This window comes from Salvelinus fontinalis, chromosome 5 (assembly GCF_029448725.1).
Source record: "Salvelinus fontinalis isolate EN_2023a chromosome 5, ASM2944872v1, whole genome shotgun sequence".
NCBI lineage: Eukaryota > Metazoa > Chordata > Actinopteri > Salmoniformes > Salmonidae > Salvelinus > Salvelinus fontinalis.
The window spans coordinates 43,955,605-43,975,539 of record NC_074669.1 but is presented as its reverse complement, the minus strand read 5'-3'; the positions used below and the strand labels follow the sequence as shown (position 1 = coordinate 43,975,539).

The window sequence follows — 19,935 nt, the reverse complement described above, 5'->3', positions numbered from 1 at the left end:
TTACCCTCTTTCACCTGACCTTCTCTCCATCTCTCTCACCCTACCTTCTCTCCATCTCTCACCCGACCTTCTCTCCATCTCTCTCACCCTAACTTCTCTCCACCTCTCTCACCCGACCTTCTCCCCATCTCTCTCACCCAACCTTCTCTCCATACCTCTCACCGACCTTCTCTCCATACCTCTCACCGACCTTCTCTCCATCTCTCACCTGACCTTCTCTCCACCTCTCTCACCCGACCTTCTCTCCACCTCTCTCACCCGACCTTCTCTCCATCTCTCTCACCCCCAAATCACCTCATCATACTGTGGGGTCTGGAATTATTGACACCCTTGATAAAGATGAGCAGAAATGACTGTTTAACTCAAGTATTGAGCTATATTGCATTCAACATTTTGTAAATTATATTATTTTATGCAATTGCTTAGAGAAATATTTTGTTTAACAATTTTCTTCAAAAAAGCAAGGGGTCAAATTTATTGACACCCCTGTGTTCAATACCTTTCAATACATCACCTTGTGAGGATAATGGCACTGAGGCTTTTTCTAAAATGAGTTGGAGAACACATTGGGAGGGATCTTAGACAATTCCTCCGTACAGAATCCTTCCAGGGCCCGGATTCCCGATAGTGAAAGTTACATAGGCTTAAGAGTGTTTTTTAACGATGCATCTTTCCCAAAACACCACGCAGAGAGAACGTTCGCTAAGTGCATCGTTGAGGCTTGTGTCGATACTGATAGGGTCGGAAGGCAACGCTGCCTTCGGGTCAGCTTTCTCCATTCAAATCTTACCTCAACATTAGAATTATTGCACCATACTGACGACGGATCAGACTGCAAATATTGAGACGGCTTATTGAAATGTTTCCCCAGAATCATACACTAAATCAAGATTTGGCACCTCATTTCGCACATGTTAGGCTACACAGCGTGAAATATATAGGGACATATTATGGACGGTAGCCTACAAGTAGCAAAATAGAACTCTGTTGAGTGAACATGAAATGTATTTCAATTAGATTAAAATAGGCCTATAGCCTACTGTATTTATATTTTAATGCAGTCACCTCAGTTTTTATTTGAAGTATCTTTTTATACGTCGCTTGGTTGTATCAATTGCAAAGACATTGGCAACTTTGTGTTTTAGTCAACTTTGTTCTGAGGTTATCGGTGGGCACAGAAGAGGAGGGCAGTACATAAGAGGGCAGTACAGAGGGCAGTACATAAGCACAGATGAAGGATATCAAAAATCTGGAAGTATTATGTGAGGAGGAATGGTCTAAGATCCCTCCGAATGTGTTCTCCAACTCATAAAACATTTTAGAAAAAGTCTCAGTGCCATTATCCTCGCAAGGTGGTGTTTTGAAAGGTATTCCAAACAGGGGTGTCAATAAACTTAACCCCTATCTTTTTGAGAGAAAAACATATTACTTCTCTGAGCAATTGTACACGTATACATTAATATCATTTCCCCAATTTTTTTTTACAACAATATACATTTGTATACAGTAATCTCTGCTAATCTTTATCAAGGTGGTCAATAGTTTCAGACCTTTCAGATCCAACCATACAGATGTCGGCTCTTAATTTGACACTTTTCTTTGCATGAGGGAAATTTAAATATCTGAAGAAATATTTTGAGTCACCGCCAGGGGGCAACTGGAAGCGGCGATTTAATATGCAGTACTGTACCTACATTTTACCTTATGTAGTCTATGTGCAGGCTACAGCACTTCTCTTGTGAATTCCTATGTGGATTTTAATGAATTGACATTTGTAGGGGGTAGGTGTATTTTTTGTTCGGGAAATGTAGTTGATTTAGATCAATTGTTTTATTAAATGTTGAAGGAAAGCAATAGGCAAAATACCTTTTTGGAATTGTATAAATGTATATATTTTTTTATACCTTATTTACATAAGTATTCAGACCCTTTGCAATGAGACTCGAAATTAAGCTCAGGTGCATCCTGTTTCCATTGATCATCCTTGAGATGTTTCTACAAATTGATTGGAGTCCACTTGTGGTAAATGCAATTGATTGAACATGATTTGGAAAGGCACACAGCTGTCTATATAAGGTCCCACAGTTGACAGTGCATGTCAGAGCAAAAACCAAGCCATGAGGTCGAAGGGATTGTCCCTAGATCTGGGGAAGGGTACCAAAACATTTCTGCACCATTTGAAGATCCCTAAGAACACAGTGTCCTCCATCGTTCTTAAGTGGAAGAAGTTTGGATCCACCAAGACTCTTCCTAGAGCTGGACGCCCGGCCAAACTGAGCAATTGGGGGAGAAGGGCCTTGGTCACGGAGGTGACCAAGAACCCGATGGTCACTCTGACAGAGCTCCAGAGTTCCTCTGTGGAGATGGGAGAACCTTCCAGAAGGACAACCATCTCTGCAGCACTCCACCAATCAGGTCTTTATGGTAAAGTGGCCAGACGGAAGCCAGTCCTCAGTAAAAGGCGCATGACAGCCCGCTTGGAGTTTGCCAAAGGGCACCTAAAGACTCTCAGACCATGAGAAACAAGATTGTCTGGTCTGATGAAACCAAGGTTGAACGTTTTGGCTTGAATGCCAAGCATCACGTCTGGAGGAACGTCTGGCACCATCCCTACGGTGATGCATGGTGGTGGTAGCATCATGCTGTGGGGATGTTTTTCAGCGAGACTGGGAGACTAGTCATCGTTTGTGGGGGACGACATGTTTACTGTGGCCTTGTTTAGTTCAGTTACCTTCCCTTTCTTGGGTACAGGTGGGCATTTTGAAGCAAATGGGGACAACAGACTGGGATGAGGAGAGATTGAATATGTCTGTAAACACACTAGCCAGCAGGTCTGCACATGCTCTGAGGATGCTGCTTGGGAGCTTTGCGAAGGTTAACACGCTTTAATGTCTTACGTTGGCCACGGAGATCGGGGGCACACAGTCCTCGTGAGCGGTGGGGTCCCGCGTCGCCAGCTCCGTGTTTTTTTCCCCTCAAAGCGGGCAAAGGTGTTTAGCTTGTCCAGGAGCGAGGAGTTGTGTCCGCGACGTGGCTGGCTTTCCCTTTATAGTCTGTGATTTTCTGGACTCCCTTCCACATGCGTCTTGTGTAGGAGCCGTTAAAATGGGGCTCAACTTTGTCCCTGTACTGTTGTTTTGCCTCATTGATTGCCTTACGGAGGACATAGATGGTCTGTCTGTACACGTCCAGGTTCCCAGTCACCTTGCCATGGTTAAATGTGTTGGTTCGCTCTTTCAGTTTTGCACGAATGCTGCCACCTATCCATGGTTTTTGGTTTGCATAAGTTCTAATCATCACAGTAGGAACAACATCCTCTATACATTTCCTGATTAACCCAGTCACCGAGTCCGTGTATACGTCAATACAATTCCCAGAGGCGACCCAGAACATTTCCCAGTCCGCGTGATCAAAATAATCTTGAAGCATAGATTCTAATTGGTCAGACCAACATTGAACAGTCCTTACCAAGGGTACTTCCGGCTTAAGTTTCTGCCTATAGTGTGTGTGCGTGCATGCGTCTCGCTAGTCGCTACCCGTGAGCCATCCATCTTCCCCCACCCAGCCCCCATATCACCCCTCTATCACCACATCCAGGAAAGAGAGAGAGATGGGAAGGGAAAGAGCGAGATATGGAAAAGAAGATGGAGGGATGGGATGGGTGTTGCCTGCAGCGACTGTCTGGATATAAACAATGCTCCTGAAGCATCGGCAGGAAACTGTCAGCTGCTCATCTTTGTTGTGTCATTTACTGTCTCCTCCGTTTGCTCCCCCCTTCTCTCCCTCCTCCACCTGACACCATCCCTCCGTCCCCCCTCCATCTCTCTGCTGCAAAGAGGCAAATCAGTATTTTACATATCTGAATCTCTTCATCGCTAAACCCCCTCTTTCTCCGTTCTGTGGGACTAAGACTGTTTGCATTTGCATCACACACACACACCCTGACACACATGCGCACACACACTCACTTTTACACTCTGTTCTTTATTGAGCTGCTACTCTGTTCTTTATTTTACTCTTATTATTATTATTATTATTATTATCTATCCTGATGCCTAGTCACTTTACCCTGCCTTCATATACATGTCTACCTCAAATATCATATACCTCTGCACATTGATCTGGTACTGATACTCTGTATATAGCTCCATTCTTGTGTATTTTATTTTATTCCTCTTGTGTTACTTTTTATTTTTATTATTATTTTTAAACCCGGCATCGTTGGGAAGGGCTCGTAAGCAAGCATTTCACTATAAAGTCTACACCAGTTGTTTTCGGCGCATGTGACGAATACCATTTGATTTGATTTGACACACACCCTACGCTGCCTGACGAGGGCTCGCCGAGCGCCACGCAACAGCAGCCAGGAAGTTGGCAGGCGGTTACCATAGTGACCTTACACAGGCGCTTTCGATCTTTATTTTTTCCCTTTTTTTTTTAATGATGGCGGTCGCTGTTCCACCTCTGAACCGTCTATCTGCTCCAATCAGCCGCTCCGCTCGGCTTCAAGTGTAAAGGCTGTCTCCGAGACGGTGTGTGTGTGTGTGTGTCTTTATGTAATACACGTGCATGTGTCTCTGCCTGATATGGCGATGTGCGAGCGACGTGTGTGTGTGTCTCTCAGGTTGGCTGAAAGTAGATTCACAAGGCCGTGGGGCAATTAACATACTTACCCACTTGCTATATTTAGTTACCGCACCTGTAGCTTGTTAGCTGCTATTGAAACAGGAAGAGGGTGCCAATGAGAGATTTGTGTTTCTGTCATTAGATTTCTTCATTTGTGTGGAATGTTCTTTTAACACGAGACTTTGTGCTTTCTCTCAGGATACTGCCTAATAGCTGATATCTCTGTCTTCCTCTCTCTGTTTTCTGTCTCCATCTCAATCTCTCTCCCTCTCTCTGCCCACCCCCCTGTCGCTGTCCCTCTCTTTCCCCTCCTCTTCTTCCTCTCTCCATCTAGCTGAGGAAGGTGGTAGATATGTGTATTAACCCCGACCCAGAGAAGAGGCCGGACATCATGTATGTGTATGACGTCGCCAAACACATGCACGGCCAGACGCAGCAGGGCAGCTAAGTCTACACCGGAGGATACAATACGACCCGCATCTCTTCCTCTCTTCCCTCCTCCTCTCATCCCTCGCTTCCACATAAGGACAGGCAGACACCGATCTTGTCTTTCACACAATCATGTATTGAGAAGTTCTGCAAAAAAAAGTTCTCTAATATAAGTGTTTCGTTTTGTTTAAGAGAAGGGGGTTATGTACTCTGCATTCGTAAAGTATTCGGACCCCTTCACTTTTTCCACATTTTGCTACTTTACAGCCTTATTCTAAAATGGATTACATGTTTTTTGCCCCTCATCAATCTACACACAATACCCCATAATGACATACAGTTGAAGTCGCAAGTTTACATACACCTTAGCCAAATACATTTAAACTCAGTTTTTCACAATTCGACATTTAATCCTAGTAAAAAATCCCTGTTTTAGGTCAGTTAGGATCACTACTCTATTTTAAGAATGTGAAATGTCAGAATAATAGTAGAGAGAATGATTTATTTCAGCTTTTATTTCTTTCATCACATTCCCAGTGGGTCAGAAGTTTACACACTCAATTAGTATTTGGTAGCATTGACTTTAAATTGCTTAACTTGGGTCAAACGTTTTATGTAGCCTTCCACAAGCTTCCCACAATAAGTTGGGTGAATTTTGGCCCATTCCTCCTGACAGAGCTTATGTAACTGAGTCAGGTTTGTAGGCTTCCTTGCTCGCACACACTTTTTCAGTTCTGCCCACAAATTTTCTATGGGATTGAGGTCAGGGCTTTGTGATGGCCACTCCAATACCTTGACTTTGTTGTCCTTAAGCCATTTTGCCACAACTTTGGAAGTATGCTTGGGGTCATTGTCCATTTGGAAGACCCATTTGCGACCAAGCTTTAACTTCCTGACTGATATCTTGAGATGTTGCTTCAATATATCCACATAATTGTCCTTCCTCATGATGCAATCTATTTTGTGAAGTGCACCAGTCCCTCCTGCAGCAAAGCATCCCCACAACATGATGCTGCCACTCCCGTGCTTCACGGTTGGGGATGGTGTTCTTTGGCTTGCAAGCTTCCCCCTTTTTTCTCCTAACATAACGATGGTCATTATGGACAAATAGTTCTATTTTTGTTTCATCAGACCAGAGGACATTTCTCCAAAAAGTACAGTCTTTGTCCCCATGTGCAGTTGCAAACCTTGGTCCGGCTTTTTTTATGGCGGTTTTGGAGCAGTGGCTTCTTCCTTGCCGAACGGCCTTTCAGGTTATGTCGATATAGGACTCGTTTTACTGTGGATAACAGTACATCCACAGGTACACCTCCAATTGACTCAAATTATGTCAATTAGCCTACCAGAAGCCTCTAAAGCCATGACACCATTTTTGGGGAATTTTCCAAGCTGTTTAAAGGCACAATCAACTTAATGTATGTAAACTTCTGACTCGCTGGAATTGTGATACAGTTAATTATAAGTTAAATAATCTGTCTGTAAACAATTGTTGGAAGAATTACTTATCATGCACAAAGTAGATGTCCTAACCGACTTGACAAAACTATAGTTTGTTAACAAGAAATTTGGAGAGGGGTTGAAAAATTTGTTTTATTGACTCCAACCTAAGTGTATGTAAACTTCCGATTTCAACTGTATACAAAAAATAATAATAATAGTATGAAATATTACATTGACATAAATATTCAGACCCTTTACTCAGTACTTTGTTGAAGCACCTTTGGCAGTGATGACAGTCTCGAGTCTTCCCATTCTTCTCTGGATTCCTCTCAAGCTCTGTCAGATTGGATGGGGAGTGTCGCTGCGTAGCTGTTTTCAGGTCTCTCCAGAGATGTTCGATCGGGTTCAACGATGAGACAGCCTATAGGGAGGAGGTCAGAGAACTGCCAGGACAACAACCTCTCCTTCAATGTGAGCAAGACAAAGGAGCTGATCCTGGACTACAGGAAAAGGCGGGCCGAACAGGCCTCCATTAACATCAACGGGGCTGTAGTGGAGCCGGTTGAGAGTTTCAAGTTCCTTGGCGTTCACATCACCAATGAACTTTCATGGTCCAAACACACCAAGACTGTCATGCAGAGGGCACGACAAAACCTTTTCCCACTCAGGAGACTGAAAAGATTTGCCATGGGTCCCCAGATCTTCAAAAAGTTCTACAGCTGCACCATTGAGAGCATCCTGACGGTTGCATCACCGCCTGGTATGGCAACTGCTCGGCATCTGACCGTAAGGTGCTACGGAGGGTAGTGTGTACGGCCCAGTACATCACTGGGGCCCTGCTTCCTGCCGTCCAGGACCTATATAATAGGCAGTGTCAGAGGATAAAAATTGTCATAAAAAAGAGGATAAAAAAGTCCATAACATTATCAAAGACTCCAGTCACTCAAGTCATGGACACACACGTCAAGCGGTACCGGAGCGCCATGTCTAGGACCAAATGGCTCCTTAACAGCTTCTACCCCCAAGCCATAACACTGCTGAAAAAATAATCAAATGGCCACCGGACTCTTTCATTGACCCGTTTGTTTTGTACACTGCTGCTACTCGCTGTTTATTATCTATGCATAGTCACTTCACCCCTACCTACATGTACAAATGACCTCAACTAACTTGTACCACCACACACGGACTCGGTACCGGTACCCCCTGTATATAGCCTCGTTATTGTGTTATTTTTTTATTTAATTTTTTAACTGTTCTTGAACTGCACTGTTTATTAAGGGCTTGTAGGTAAGCATTTCACGGTAAGTTCTACACTTGTTGTTTTCAACTCATGTGACAAAAAAAGTTTGAAGTCCGGGCTCTGGCTGGGCCACTCAAAGGCATTCAGAGACTTGTCCCGAGACCACTTATGAGTTGTCTTGGCTGTGTGCTTAGGGTCGTTGTCCTGTTGGAAGGTGAACCTTCACCTATCTGAGGTCCTGAGCGCTCTGGAGCAGGTTTTCATCAAGGATCTCTCAGTACTTTTCTCCGTTCATCTTTCCCTCAGATCCTGACTGGTCTCCCAATCCCTTCCTCTGAAAAACACCCCACTGCATGATGCTGCCACCACCATGCTTCACCATAGGGATTGTATTGGCCAGGTGATGAGCGGTGCCTGGTTTCATCCAGACGTAACATTTGGCATTCAGGCCGAAGAGTTGGTTTCATCAGACCAGAGAATCTTGTTTCTTATGGTCTGAGTCCTTTAGGTGTCTTTTGGCAAACTCCAAGCGGGCTGTCATGCATCTTTTACTGAGGAGTGGCTTCCATCTGGCCACTTTACCATAAAGGCCTGATTTGGTGGAGTGCTGCAGAGAAGGTACTCCCATTTCCAGAGTGAACTTCGGTTCTTGGTCACCTCCGTGACCAAGGCCCTTCTATCCCGATTGGGCGGCCAGCTCTAGGAAGAGTCTTGACGGTTCCACGCTTCTTCCATTTGAGAATGATGGAGGCCACTTTGTTCTTGGGGACCTTCAATGCTGCAGAAATCTGTTGGTACCCTTCTCCAGATCTGTGCCTCGACACAATCCTGTCTCGGGGCTCTACAGATAACTCTTTCAACCTCATGTCTAGGTTTTTGCTTTGAAATGCACTGTCAACTGTGGGACCTTATATAGACAGGTGTGTGCCTTTCCAAATCATGTCCAATCAATTTAATTTACCACAGGTAGAGTCCAATAAAGTTGTAGAAACATCTCAAGGATGATCAATGGAAACAAGGATGCACCTGAGCTCAATTTCGAGTCTCATAGCAAAGGGTCTGAATACTTATGTAATTAAGGTATTTCTTTTTTTTATTTTCAAAAATGTTCACAAATGTCTAAAAACCTGTTTTCGCTTTGTCATTATGGGTTATTGTGTGTAGATTGGGGAAGGAAAAAAATGGAATACATTTTATAATTTAAAAAAAATAAGTGTCACATTTGCCTAATACAACAGGTGTAGGCCTTACCGAGAAATGCTTAGTTACAAGCCCTTAACCAACAATGCAGTTCAAGAAAAAGAGTTAAGAAAATATTTACTAAATAAACTTTAGTAAAAAATTTAATAAAAAGTAAAATAACAATAACGAGGCTGTATACAGGGGGTACCGAGTCAATGTGCAGGGGTACAGGTTAGTCAAGGTCATTTGTACATGTAGGTAGGGGTGAAGTGACTATGCATAGATAATAAACAGCGTAACGCTGTAACGTAACAAATTGTAGATTAAGTGAAGAGGTCTGAATACTTTTTGAATGCACCGCGTCCCAGATATATCCTCTCTCTATTCCTGTTGCGTTTAAAGATTGCTGCGGTTAAGAAACTGTAGATTTGTCTGTTGTACCCTCCTGCCCTGCCCTGGGGTGATGGAGGACTTTCAGAGGATTAGGATCTCAAGTTAGGATTTAACATTAAAGTAGTCTGCTGACACCTGTGTTACTAATGTATTTTGATAAATATCAATGAATATGTACTATATACAAACACACACACACACACACACACACACACACACACACACACACACGCAGCAGAATCTGCAAAATATTCATGTTGAGTATTGTTATTTTAGGAACAGAATACTGTTAAGTGTAGATTCTGTAGATTAGATTCTAAATCGTAACAACAACCAGACAGGAAAAAATAAATTAAGTGTTTTGATGGTTAAATGTTGCTGCGTTGCACTTTTTACCCCGGTACTGATAGGAAGGTGTGGTAATATGGCAGTGAATGTATTTCAGGAAGGATTGTGCTATGTATTTTACCAAAAGGGAAGGGTAGTGAGCGAGTGAGAGCGTGTGAGAGAGAGAGAACTAGGAATGAGGTACAGTAGGTAGAGAGACGTCGCTAGTTAACAGCAAGGTTATCCATGTATGTACTTGGTAATGTACATTTTATTGCTAGATATGCACTGTTGGAGCTAGAAACATAAGCATTTTGTTGCACCTGCGATAACATCTACAAACCGTGTACGCGACCAATACATTTTGATTTCATTTGAATGTTAATGAAATAATAACTAATATAAAAGCTTTGTCTGGGTAGTGCGGTCCATGACATGAGAAACAAAATGAAAACAGAGTGCCTTTTAAAGTTATTAGTGATAATTCTAACTAATACTCCAACCCTATATTTTAGTTTTAAAATAAGCCCAGTCTTAGACTTAGGAGTAGGCTCACCATAGATTTTAAATAGGACAGCAAGTAATCAACCATTTTGTTTTTGTGTGTGCTTTAGTTTTTTATCTGTGGTAGGGTGGTGAACTGAACTGATGCCTAAGTTTAAACAATAATCACGTTGATACATCAAATCACCATTGTGCTGATGTCTGTCGTTGTTGTTTGATTGGGGAAATGAACAACAGTGATACAATTAATTTCCATTGCACGTCTTGCTGATGTTTTTCTTTGTTTCCACAGTTCTCCACAATGTCTTTCAGTGTCTGTAACTAATGGAAAATTAGCTGTACAGTAAGGGAGTTTTGTTAGTTACAATACATGCCTTATCAATAATGTCCTACTAACAGAATGGCTTTTGCACAACACCATCATCAGTTTATGGAAAATGTTTCAAAGATGATACCAAATGTAAAATGGTATTTATTTGATCAGATAACAGTTAAGAGGATTGACAGTTTATTCAAGTGTCTTTTTAAATGTTTTGCTTTTCTTTCGGCTCTTGTTTTGGTAAAGATAAACATCATTTAGTCCTATTGCTTTGTAGAAGATTAAAGATGCCGTCCTGGATCTTAAGCGCTTACAAATTCGTAAAAAATATTGTATGAATTTTAATTCGTAACATATCATATGAATTGCAAAAAAAAACTGCATTTCTACAAAATGCATTATGTAGTACACAGTTTTCGGGATCCGTTTTGGCTTGTGAGCACTACTTTCAAAAATACTGGCTGAAATTTATACAAAACCTCTACAGGATCACTCTAATGTATTTGCCTTAAAAAAAATGTATAACCCTGTAAACACACACAGGTTGTCGTATGGAGGAAAGCACCAAGGCTCTTTTTTTAATGCTCATTGTGGGCACACACACACCCCGTTCTTTCGCTCGATTAGATTGCTCACAGGGGTGATGACCTCGGCTCCATTGGTAGTGTGATGAGGATACTACACTCCCCTACATATGTATTTGGACAGTGAAGCTAAAACTTTTAATTTGGCTCTATACTCTAGCTTTTTGGATTTGAGATCAAATGTTTTATGAGGCAACAGCACATAATGTCAACTTTTACTCACCTTTTACCTCATACTTATCTTTTTTACCGTTTAGAAATGAAAGCACTTTGTGTATCTAGTCCCCCCATTTGAAGGTGTAGTAAGTATTTGAACAAATTCACTTATAGTGTATTACAATTAGAGAAGTTTAGTATTTGGTCCCATATTCCTACACACAATGACAACATCAAGCTTGTGACTTTACAAATTTGTTGGATGCATTTGCAGTTTGTTTTGGTTGCGTTTCAGAGTATGTTGTGCTCAATAGAAATGAATGGTTAAGGGTTGTCATGTGAGTCACTTTAATTGTAAATAAGAATATAATATGCTTCTGAAAACTTCTACATTAATGCGGATCTTACCATGATTAGGGATAATCATGAATTAATTGTGAATATTGATGAGTGAGAAAGTCATAAATATTATATCCCCCACCCCTGAAAAAATTGTGCTAACCTCCCATGTTATTGGTAATGGTGAGCGGTTTGTTTTTGGGTCATGAACCTTTGTGCATCTGTAAGTGAATTTGTTCGAATACTATAAGTGCATTCATGTCTAACTGCTAAAACAGATGTGTATGAAAATACCTTCAAATAAACAGTGGCATTCTGCACTGTCGCCTCATATAAAACATTTCATCTCAAGTCCAAAATGCTGGAGTATAAAACCAGATTAAAAGTTTTAGATTCACTGTCCAAATAAACACGTAGAGGAGTATATATTATTCCTACCAGCCCTCTGAAGTTCTTATTGAAGTATTGGGAAGAAAAAATCGTTTTTGAACATTTCATGGCTGTCTTTCAAGATGATGTGCATCATAATTGCTTTGTATGCTAACTGAATGCAATAAAGTAAAAATGATTTTGCAACATTGTCTGGATGATAACATGTCGCCCGCATACACTTCTTTTGAATGAAGATGGATCTCAGAAAGTCTCACAACTCGTTCAGACATCATTCTATCAGGGAATGCCTTTGACTGTACAAATCAATCAAATCCTGTCACATTCTTTATACTGTACGCTGCTTGTCAAATGAGAAATGCTTGCTAACACAGATGTAAACACATTTGTGTACAAAATTTGAGAGAAATACCTTTTTTGTGCGTATTTGAACATTTCTGGGATCTTTTTTTTAAACTCATGAAACAGGACCAACACTTTTATTTTTTTAAGTTAATTAAGAACAAATTCTTATTTACAAGGACGTCCTACACCGGCCATACCCGGACAACGCTGAGCCAATTGTACGCCGCCCTACAACCGGCCCAATCACGGCCGGTTGTGATACAGCCTGGATTTCTTTACATGTTGCATTTTTGCTCAGTGTATAAACATGATTGTTTTTGTGTTATGAGAATATTTTCCACAAACTAACAAATGTTCGGAGAACTTTCACAGACCCAATTTTGGTTTGCTAGGAAAACATTTCTAGTACATTGTGTTATTACATTACCTGGAAACCTAATTAGAAATTATGCGGAATGTTCTATGGTGGTTGTTACAGATGTTGTGCACAACATTCCAATGAATATTAGGATACATATATATTTTTTAAAGGGGATAGACCAGCTATGAAATTAGCAGGTAGAATTGAAGTCTATCAAATAACATTTCAAATCCTCTTATACACTCAGTGGCCAGTTTATTAGGTACACCCATCTAGTACTGGGTTCGACTCCCCTCTGCCTAGAGAACAGCCTGAATTATTTGGGGTATTGACATATTGCTCAATTCGTATCAAGGGACCTAACCTATGCCAGGAAAATATTCCCCACGCTATTACACCACCACCACGAGCCTGTACCGTTGACATGAGGCACAATGCTGCTTATGCATATCCTGCCTCTCCCATCAGAATGACGCAACAAGAACCGGGATTCGTCGGACCAGGCAATGTTTTTCCACTCCTCAATTGACCAGTGTTGGTGATCACGTGCCTATTGGAGACGCTCTTTTAGCTGATAGGAGTGGAACCTGTGTGTTCGTCTGCTGCAATTGCCCATCCGTGACAAGGATCGGAGAGTTGTGCGGTCCGAGATGCCTTTCTGCACATCACAGTTGTACTGCTCCGTTATTTGCCTGTTTGTGGCCCGCCTGTTAGCTTGCACAATTCTTGCCATTCTCCTTCAACCTCTAATCAATGAGCTTTTAGTCCGCAGGACTGCCGTTGAGTGGATGTTTGTCGCACCATTCTCGGTAAACCCTAGACCAGTGGTCACCAACCTTTTTCCAAAAGCTAACCGAGATCTTCCCGCTCAATATTTTTTTAAACATGACTTAAAAAACATGTCTATTAAAAATCATTCTGTAGCAATTAGGTTTGTGCAGTAGGCTATAGGCACAATACATTATCACGGCACTTCAAAATTGTAGGTACAGTATATGATCGCAATGGTAATAGATCATTTGTTGTATTACTTGTGAGGCACAGCTGGGTGCACAATAATTTGCTTTTTTTATTGTACTGATCTGATGGCATGCATTTGATGGTCAGTCTGAGGGGAGGGAGGGAGCAACGGTGAGGCTGCCTCTCACCCCGCTCACTGTCCCTTCGCAGAGAAAAGGGGACACAGTCTTCCAGGTGATGGAGAAACTCAAGTCGCACTGCATTATTTCTGCCTCGTACACCAATTCATGTTCTTACTCCTATGACCAGAGGATGTGAAATATTCCTTGATATTAAAAAAGACACAACGCTAATAATAACAACGCAAGTTTATTGACACACTTTGCTATACTCAAACATTGCAGCTGCAGTGCTGGTTGTAGCGCGACTGGAAGTAGGAAGAACGCTCATTTTAAGTCTTATAAAATTGTTCAACTTAAACATGAACTTAGTTATAAAAACATCAGCTCTTTGCTGCATTCTTTGTCTCGCTCTAGTCATGGTTTTAAAACTTGAAATCTCACAGTATCAACTTTGCTGTGCGCTCAAGGCTTCTTTTTACAGCCTATGGCTTGAGAAAACTGCAGACATGGTGAGCTGAGCTATCTGATTGGCCAGCGGTAGGCCTATAGGTGCACTTGATTTGCTTATCTGGGCCTGCCGGGTATTCTGAGTTCTACCTTCACACACATGAAATGGTTCAAAATGGGAACACATTGCCTTTCCTGGCGCTAGGGCTGGTTAATCAAGTGCAGCCACCGCCAACAGGGCAACTTTTTTTAATAATTAGGAATGCAAGGCTTTAATTATTGTTGTTTTTTACATTTTTTTTTTTTTTTTACAGACTACTGCCCTAGACATTGTCGTGCGTAAAAATTACAGGAGGTCAGCCATTTCTGAGATATTGGAACCCGACGAGCATACCACGCTCAAAGTCACTTAGGTCACTAGTTTTGCCCATTCTAATGTTCAATCGAACAGTAATTGAATGCCTGTCTGCCTGCTTTATATAGCAAGCCATGTATTTCCAGCGGCGATTTTAGCATGTAAATCTTGGTGGGGCAAAAAATAATAATGTGGGATGTTTGCCAGCAAAGCCACTACACTTTTGTATGCCAGCAAAGCCACTACACTACTTTTGAAATGTACATCGACAGAATTCAGAACATGGGCTGTTCTTACAGTGTTCTCCCTGTACGACAAGTCAGAACCGTAGGATAAATAAAGGGGGCATTTAAACAGACAATGAAAGATCTTATAATTTTCTATGATTACATTTCTCAAAACCAGGTTATATGCTACATGTGCACCCCCAAGGGTGAGGCACATGGGCTACTAACACCTTACTACATAACATCCTTAGAATTACTTTCTTAGCTACAGTATACATATCTTCCTGGCATATTACATCATTTATGCAGCAGCATACAAGACATTTTTGGACTCATCGTGTTGTGCTGTGCTCACTTGAACAGGAAGGTGGTGCGGCGGTCCTTCGTGAGCAAATTTTGTCATCAAAGTCTGGCATTCTCTGAATTTATGGTGCTTTCAAGACAACTGGGAAGTTAAATCATGATGACGTCAGTGATCTTCAACTCGTAGCTCTAGAAAGAGGCTTGAGTTCCCTATTTACAATTCCGAGTTGGAGGAAAGTTCAAAACATATTTTCCCAGTCGTAGCTCATTTTCCCAGTTCCCAGTTGTCTTGAACTCACTGACGTCAGATTTTGCAGTTCCAAGTTAAGTTGTTTTGAGCACGGCACAAATCATGCTTCATTGACAGCATGGCCAATGTTGAATGTTTATAATTTTAAACTAGGAAAAGAGACCCTTAATATTAGACTTGGGACCACACAGCCACTCCACTGAATAGCGGGCCAATGATTGCTTTGCAATGCTTGCAAATAGCAACTGATTCCTTCCAAACCACTCATTGTTGAATTTTTATGTCCAATGGCCGATGAACACTGATACGTTTTAACTATAATTTCTATTCATTATTTCTCTTCATATGACAAGGATTAAAAAGGATTTGCCAGTAGATTGTTGACTTGATTTATGATAATGACTGAAACTAAGATTTTGAAAGTTTGATGTTGACAGTCCAATCAAAGCTACTGTAGATATAACGTAATTTTATCTGTGGCCAATGACCTTTAGTCTTCTTGGATTGGCACTTCTGATTTAACTCTATGGCAGCACCCAAGGGGCTTGACTTTTCGAGCTCTACCCTTAGACTTGGTGGCTACGTAGTGTCCCCATGAGTGACAGAACACTGAGCCAATCACAGCGCAAAGCTCCATATTTTCTGCTGGCTTGCCCCACCACAGAAACACCTGCATTTTGGAGCTCCCTTGCTATGCCGCTTTATTAACTCAATGATATATATTTTTTTACATTGGCAAAACAGGCCAGCCCAAAAAATCTAACTTTAAAAATATATTATTTTTTTCACTGCGTGAATCACATTTTCATGAATGGGTTGGTGTACTTAATAAACTGTATGTACACTGCTCAAAAAAATAAAGGGAACACTAAAATAACACATCCTAGATCTGAATGAATGAAATATTCTTATTAAATACTTTTTTCTTTACATAGTTGAATGTGCTGACAACAAAATCACACAAATTATCAATGGAAATCAAATTTATCAACCCATGGAGGTCTGGATTTGGAGTCACACTCAAAATTAAAGTGGAAAACCACACTACAGGCTGATCCAACTTTGATGTAATGTCCTTAAAACAAGTCAAAATGAGGCTCAGCAGTGTGTGTGGCCTGTATGACCTCCCTACAACGCCTGGGCATGCTCCTGATGAGGTGGCGGACTAAAGCATCCGCCAACTCCTGGACAGTCTGTGGTGCAACGTGGCGTTGGTGGATGGAGCGAGACATGATGTCCCAGATGTGCTCAATTGGATTCAGGTCTGGAGAACGGGCGGGCCAGTCCATAGCATCAATGCCTTCCTCTTGCAGGAGCTGCTGACACACTCCAGCCACATGAGGTCTAGCATTGTCTTGCATTAGGAGGAACCCAGGGCCAACCGCACCAGCATATGGTCTCACAAGGGGTATGAGGATCTCATCTCGGTACCTAATGGCATAGCATGACGGCTACCTCTGGCGAGCCCATGGTGGGCTGTGGGGGCCCCCTAAAGAAATGCCACCCCACACTATGACTGACCCACCGCCAAACCGGTCATGCTGGAGGATGTTGCAGGCAGCAGAACGTTCTCCACGGCGTCTCCAGACTGTCACGTCTGTCACATGTGCTCAGTGTGAACCTGCTTTCATCTGTGAAGAGCACAGGGCGCCAGTGGCGAATTTGCCAATCTTGGTGTTCTCTGGCAAATGCCAAACGTCCTGCACAGTGTTGGGCTGTAAGCACAACCCCCACCTGTGGACGTCGGGCCCTCATACCACCCTCATGGAGTCTGTTTCTGACCGTTTGAGCAGACACATGCACATTTGTGGCCTGCTGGAGTTCATTTTGCAGGGCTCTGGCAGTGCTCCTCCTGCTCCTTCTTGCACAAAGGCGGAGGTAGCGGTCCTGCTACTGGGTTGTTGCCCTCCTACGGCCTCCTCCACGTCTCCTGATGTACTGGCCTGTCTCCTGGTAGCGCCTCCATGTTCTGGACACGCTGACAGACACAGCAAACCTTCTTGCCACAGCTCGCATTGATGTGCCATCCTGGATGAGCTGCACTACCTGAGCCACTTGTGTGGGTTGTAGACTCCGTCTCATGCTACCACTAGAGTGAAAGCACCACCAGCATTCAAAAGTGACCAAAACATCAGCCAGGAAGCATAGGAACTGAGAAGGGGTCTGTGGTCACCACGTGCAGAACCACTCCTTTATTGGGGGTGTCTTGCTAATTGCCTATAATTTCCACCTGTTGTCTATTCCATTTGCACAACAGCATGTGAAAACTATTGTCAATCAGTGTTGCTTCCTAAGTGGACAGTTTGATTTCACAGAAGTGTGATTGACTTGGAGTTACATTGTGTTGTTTAAGTGTTCCCTTTATTTCTTTGAGCAGTGTATATACTGTATGTAACTGGTAACAATTTACTTTGACTACGTATCCATAACATATTTATGACACATCTGAAAGCATTTCTTGAACGTTGTTATAACAGGTTCCTACCGCATTATTATGCAAGAGCTCATATTTAGGTATCTTAAGAGATGCATCATTATAATGAAATATGCTGATATTCAGTGAGCTCCAAAAGTATTGGGACAGTGACAAATTGAAATGGTACAATGCCTATGAGGTTAACCTCTAACGCCTACCAAACCCGGATCCGGGAGCACCCCCATCACAAAAACTGACTAGCATAGCCTAGCCTAAAGTTACAGGGATATCATAAAATAAAATGTTCATGAAATCACAAGTCCAAGACACCAAATGAAAGATACAGATCTTGTGATTCAAGCCATCATCTCTGATTTTTAAAATGTTTTACAGGGAAGACACAATATGTAAATCTATTAGCTAACCACGATAGCAAAAGACACAACTTGTCCACCATTTTTTTCCTGCATAGGTAGCTATCACAATTTCGACCAAATAAAGATATAAATAGCCACTAACCAAGAAACAACCTCATCAGATGACAGTCTGATAACATATTTATTGTATAGCATAGGTTTTGTTAGAAAAATGTGCATATTTCAGGTATAAATCATAGCTTACAATTGCAGCCCCCATCACAACTCTCCCCAAAGCGACTAGAATAACTACCGAGACCATCGTGTATTAGCTAATTACTCATTATAAAACATTTCTTAAAAATACACAGCGTACAGCAGATGAAAGACACAGATCATGTGAATATAGCCAATATGTCAGATTTTCTAAGTGTTTTACAGCGAAAACACAATATAGCGTTATCTTAGCTTACTACAATAGTCAGTCACACGGCAGCATTGATTCAAGGCAAAAATAGCAATAACGTTATAAACCACCAAACGCTATTCATTTTTTCACTAACCTTCTCAGAATTCTTCAGATGACAGTCCTGTAACATCATATTACACAATCCATATAGGTTTTGTTCGAAAATGTGCATATTTAGCAGCACACACCGTGGTTATACAATGTGATCAGTAGCAACAGGGCATGCATTCTGGCCGGCGCCATCTTGGAAAGGCACCTACTCTTATCGAAAGCTATTCATAAACTTGACTATAAAAATACAGGTTGGACAGCAATTGAAAGACAAATTAGTTCTTAATGCAATCGCTGAGTTAGATTTTTTAAATTAACGTTACAAGACATACAGTGTGCGCTACAGCCAGACTAGTGCCGAAATAATTGCGGTCAAATCCGTTTACATTTTTACACATAAATACGGAATAACATCATAAATAGCTCTTACTTTTGGACGAGCTTCCATCAGAATCTTGGCCAAGTGGTCCTTTGTCCAAAAGAATCCTTGCTTGGTTGTAAAACGTCGGCCTCCAACTTCGGAATTAGCCGCTAACAGTAGCTATGTGGTCACGCATGCCCAAATCCCCAAAACGTAATTCTAAGGAAATTCCGAAAATAGCAATATACTCGCATAAACTGATATAACTCGGTTTAAAATAACTTCGTTATGATGTTTCTAACACCTATATCAAATTAAATTAAAGACGGATATATTTCAGGTCGATAACTGAGCGTTCCAAAATGCCATGCTGAGGTCCTGCTTTGCGTAAAGGCAAAAGTCGAAAAGAGAGGTCCTCTCGCTTCTTGGCCATTTATAAACTCTGAGAATGACGTAGAGACCCCATTCCACTTCTCATTGGTTACTGACATCCAGGGGAAGGCGGGTGCAGTTCATGTCGATCCATACGATACATACAGGGCTTAAAACTGATCTCAGAACAGAGCTTCGTTTTCAGACCTTCGCAGTTCCTGTCATGGATTTCGCTGCAGAAAGAGTTCTGGTTCACCCACAGACATAATTCCAATGGTTTTAGAAACTAGAGTGTTTTCTATCCAATAGTAATAATAATATGCATATTGTACGAGCAAGAATTGAGTATGAGGCCGTTTACATTGGGTACACATTTGTGCTATGTCGAAATGGCACCCCCCTAGTGGCAAGAAGTTAAAGTGCAGACTGTCAGCTTTATTTTGAGGGTATTTTCATCCATATCCGGTAAACCATTTAGAAATTACAGCACTTTTTGTACATAGTACCCCCATTTTATGGGACCAAAAGTATTTGTTCAAATTCACTTACAGTATATGTGTATTAAAGTAGTCAAAAGTTTAGTATTTGGTCCCATATTCCAAGCACGC

The 19,935-nt window shown here is 41.7% G+C and overlaps 1 protein-coding gene across 5 annotated transcripts in view; it reads left to right on the top strand.

Moving 5' to 3' along the window:
* Positions 1–19,935, top strand: part of LOC129855640 (serine/threonine-protein kinase Nek7) — a 193,768-nt gene that overhangs the window by 153,699 nt on the left and 20,134 nt on the right. For 4 of the 5 annotated variants that reach the window (XM_055923515.1, XM_055923517.1, XM_055923514.1 and 1 more), the window contains one exon: positions 4,961–12,118. The exons of the other annotated variant lie outside the window; for it this stretch is intronic. In XM_055923515.1, coding sequence (XP_055779490.1) covers positions 4,961–5,074 — 114 coding nt within the window. In that variant the 3' untranslated portion in view covers positions 5,075–12,118. Of the gene's footprint in view, positions 1–4,960; positions 12,119–19,935 lie in introns of those variants that run through there. 5 annotated transcript variants of the gene reach the window in all.